The 4,081-nt window shown below is 32.7% G+C and overlaps 1 protein-coding gene across 1 annotated transcript; it reads right to left on the reverse strand.

The window, feature by feature from the left end:
* Positions 1–479: 479 nt before the first annotated feature.
* On the reverse strand, positions 480–1,830 carry LOC149236817 (RING-H2 finger protein ATL80-like). Its single transcript, XM_089461627.1, has one exon. The coding sequence runs from the start codon at positions 1,551–1,553 to the stop codon at positions 921–923; it is 633 nt and encodes a 210-aa protein (XP_089317753.1). The 5' UTR covers positions 1,554–1,830; the 3' UTR covers positions 480–920.
* Positions 1,831–4,081: the final 2,251 nt, after the last annotated feature.

A 4,081-nucleotide genomic window follows, 5' to 3' on the forward strand; every position in this document is an offset into this window, starting at 1 on the left:
TAGAAAGGTATTCAGATTCAATTATTAACACATCAAACACATCACAACATTGATAACCTCACATTTTAGATTTCCATATCCAACAACGAGATAGATTTGTTTTCTAATCAAATTAATGGATACACAGATTTTAGAAAAACTCATATTTATCACCAGTGTACCAACACTAAAAATATTACACAAAACTCTTAAAATCGAACCAAAAATAGTTATTTCATCATATTAAAATATTACTATTTAGGGTATCCATTGTGGCCTATTTATATTAGAGTTTCAGAATGTAAGTTGCCTAAATTTTTTGTTTTCTACAATTTTCGTAAGAATTATATATATACATGAATACACATACCTAAATTTTTAAGTTATCCAGTTTGAAAATTTAACTGTCATCAATGGCTGCAGATTTTAAATTAATTTAACAATTAAATAAGGAAAATCCTGACAAATACACGTTAAATTTAAACCCTACATGCTATAGATAAAAAGAATTTCTTAGTAATAATTGCCGGTTCATGGTATACCTAAAATTTACATTTATGATAAGGGATTTAATTATGCCTCTTAACTACTCTTGATAATTTTCCTTCAAAGAAGTGTAGATGCAATTCCACTTGTTAAGAAGTCGTTAAAGAGTCCTTATCCTGGGAATTTTAAGTTAGAAGCAAAACAGGACTACGCAAGAAAATACAGGGGACTAGTCACTTCTATATTTTTTCACACAGGTTTTACAAAATTGTGCGCTGACAATGCTGCACTCTATCTAGACAGCACAATTTAAATTTAAACGCATTTCAAACGTTCTCTCACACCTTCATTTCTGCATGAAAATGAAAATTTGCCGAGAAGAAGCCTCAACAGCGGATTACACCAACGGGAAAGCTAGGCACCAGAATTACACCAACGGGAAAGCTAGCAACTTTTCAGTGGGAAACTGCAGCTTGTAATGTGGAGATGTCTGTTGAAGGGAGACCATTGCTAATTACCGTGACTCTGCACAGGGGGCAAGAAGAGTTATTGGCCGTACATAGAAGCAACCAGCTATCAATGCACGAGATATGGAAATAATGTCTGCAACTGGGAAGAATTCGAACTGCATCCTCCTCTCCAATACACCCCAAACAGATTGCACATGATGAAGAAGATGAATCATTCCTATTTGCGCCATCTGATCTTCTCAAACACCCGTACTTGCCCTTGGGCAGAGCTCCGATCATCTTGGAGCGACATGACAGAGTGCTCATCTTGTTTGGATTAGGTCTGGAGCGGTTACTATTAACAGAAATGGTAATAACAATATTAAAAAAGTCCAACAACATTGAGAATCCTACAAGCAATGCAAACAGTCCGTTGAGAAACTGTAACACAGGGACGACATGCCCATTCAATCCCTCCATCACATGAATGCCAGTTTCGAGGACATGTGTACCCATTGCCAAATCCATGAAAGCCATCAGAATGCACATGATTAAACCTGTACCCATGAAGAACGCATAGATTACCATGCACGCCAAAGCTGGCTTTAATTTGGTACGCGCGCTCATCCCGTTCAACATGGGTTGTATTAAACCTTCAAACTTGATTTTCAGAGAATGCAAATAATGAAAGAGAACATTTCGTTCTCAGAGAGGAGGCTCAACCCATGCCATGTATAATAATATATGAAGTGCAGACTGAGGTATATATTCTTCTTCCCGATCTACAGCTATAAGAGAGGAGCAGGTCCCTAATACTTTTCTACCCTACAGGTGTAAACGCTATTTTTTGGTAATGGACTTTTTTTTTAACGGAAGAAATCGGTTTGTAGTAGCTTTTAGGTATACCTAGTTTGGTCTGGGATTGGAACACATAGTTTGGTCCGGGATTAAATCATAAAAATTTAAAGACCAAACTTTCCTACCTAATAATTAGATCACATTCTGGAACCTATCCCAATATTAAATCTATCGATCATCGGAACAAGCCGGAAATCGACCGATCTAAGATGCGTGCAGGAATTACCTATGAAGGATTTCGTAGGTGAAGAATTAAGTATTTTAGGAGATAGGAAACACTGATGGGAATGCGCTGCGATGGTTGGAGGTTGAGATGACAAACATTGGTTGGAGGTTGAGATGACAAACATTGACGGATGAACTCGTTTTTTGACATTGCGTGAACCGTTAACTCTTTTAAGATTGCGTGAACCATTATATCGTCTGAAAACTCCAAAAGCAAACGCCTCGTCTAACTATTGTATGTTACGTTTTGGCATGTTTAATCGGAATGTGACGATATTCCTTCGCTTTTTTTAAAGTTAGATTGGACATTTTTTTTTTTATTTTTCCATTGTGAGGTTCTAATTTTTGGTTAGTTTTCATTTTTTATTGGTTAAATTATATTTCTGTGTATAAATAGAATTAATATTAGATTTAATATTATGAAAAATTTGAGAGGAATTTAAATTATTTAGATTAGTTTTTTAAATACTTAATTTTAAAATAATATAAAAAAAATTAATCAGTAAAAATATTTTAAAAAAAGCTAAAACAATAAATATTAGAAAAATTAGTCACATCACAGAAAACGGTTTCCTAGTTAAAAATTGAAATATAAAAATTTACTAACATTTCATAAACAGAATCGAAGTCAAACAATTGAATTTAGTTTTTATCTTTTAAATTTCAAAATATTTTTAGAATCTACCTGAACACCATAAACACCATGGTTAAAGAGATTTCCACATAATGTTTTTTTGTTTTTTAAACCTATTTTACCCTTCATAAAAATTTTAAAACATCAATATGTATAGTTAAGAAAAGATATTAACCAGTAAATTTGGAGTCCAAACATTTAAGTTAACAACCATAATTTTAATGGTTGGTTGTACATCATAGTTAGACTCTTAGGCATTGGAGAGCACGTAGCCCAAGCTCCCCCGCTCCTCCCTCGCTCCTGGGAGCTTGGCAGCTGGTAGGAAATTCTCCAAAACCGCAGCTTTAACTGATACTTTGGAGCTTTTCACGAGCTTCACTGCAACAAATTTTTAACCTTTTTGGATCTTTATTGCAATGAATAACATGGAACTGTGCGAAAGGAAGAGTATGTTGTTGGTTTAGATCTGGATATGGCTCTGGAAGTAAGAGAAGCACCCCATTATGGAATGTCATTCTATCCAAATGAAGATGAGGCGTTTGGCCTATTATGATATTTGTCATTGCAAAGCTATTCATTCTCTTCATATACACGGATGGTGGATGGATATAAAAGCATTTAGACAGATTGTTGGCCACTGGAAAAACCATCATTATAGCCAGAGCTAAATGGACGAAAGATGGAATACTAAAGAAAAAAATAGTTGAAATTTTGAAATATAAATATTATTAAAAAATCAATTTTTAATTCAATTTTAATATTTATTAAGTATAAAATATACATTAACTTGGAAATTTATACTTTTATTATACAAACTCTTTTGAAAATGACATTGGTTTTAAACTGTGTTTTATTTTTTTTAATTATTATTAATATATATTTTATTTTTTCATATATATATATATTGGTGAGGTTACATCAAGGACTAGGAATTTGACTGAGTGACTTAACATATAACATTGCATTAAATCACTTAATAATAGAGTAATGACAACTTTTTTTCCAGTTTGGGAGTTCTGCATGTTTCTTTGCTTGAAAGGAATTTGATTGGGAAATTGTTGATAGATTAATATTTTGATTTTTTTTTGCAGTGTTTCAAAGTTCAATCTTTTACATATTTCTTTGCAAGATGGAATTTCATTGGCAAGTTTTGGATGGAAATAAATAAATGAATTATTTTATTTTTATCTTTAATATATATTCAATTATATTATATTATTGCCGCTCCCAACTTGACATTTCCTGTAAATTTAGGCAAAACTTTTACCCGGATACTAGTTCATCCGTACTTAGTGTACCTATGTATACAGAAACTTATGCAACATAGTTTACATATATAGGCTCAATGATGTTGGTTACAGATAAAGCAATGTTTTTTTCAGCCATGTAAAATATTATTTCTGGTAGTACTATGAAGATGGCTTATTATGTTTTTAGCAGTTTTCTTTTC

This window comes from Pinus tabuliformis, chromosome 8 (assembly GCF_031772625.1).
Source record: "Pinus tabuliformis cultivar Carrire ecotype Pingquan chromosome 8, CPIR1, whole genome shotgun sequence".
In the NCBI taxonomy this organism is placed as follows: Eukaryota; Viridiplantae; Streptophyta; class Pinopsida; order Pinales; family Pinaceae; genus Pinus; species Pinus tabuliformis.

Coding starts and splice junctions, on each gene's coding strand:
- LOC149236817 (XM_089461627.1), bottom strand. CDS start 1,553: ATGTTGAACGGGATGAGCGCGCGTACCAAATTAAAGCCAGCTTTGGCG.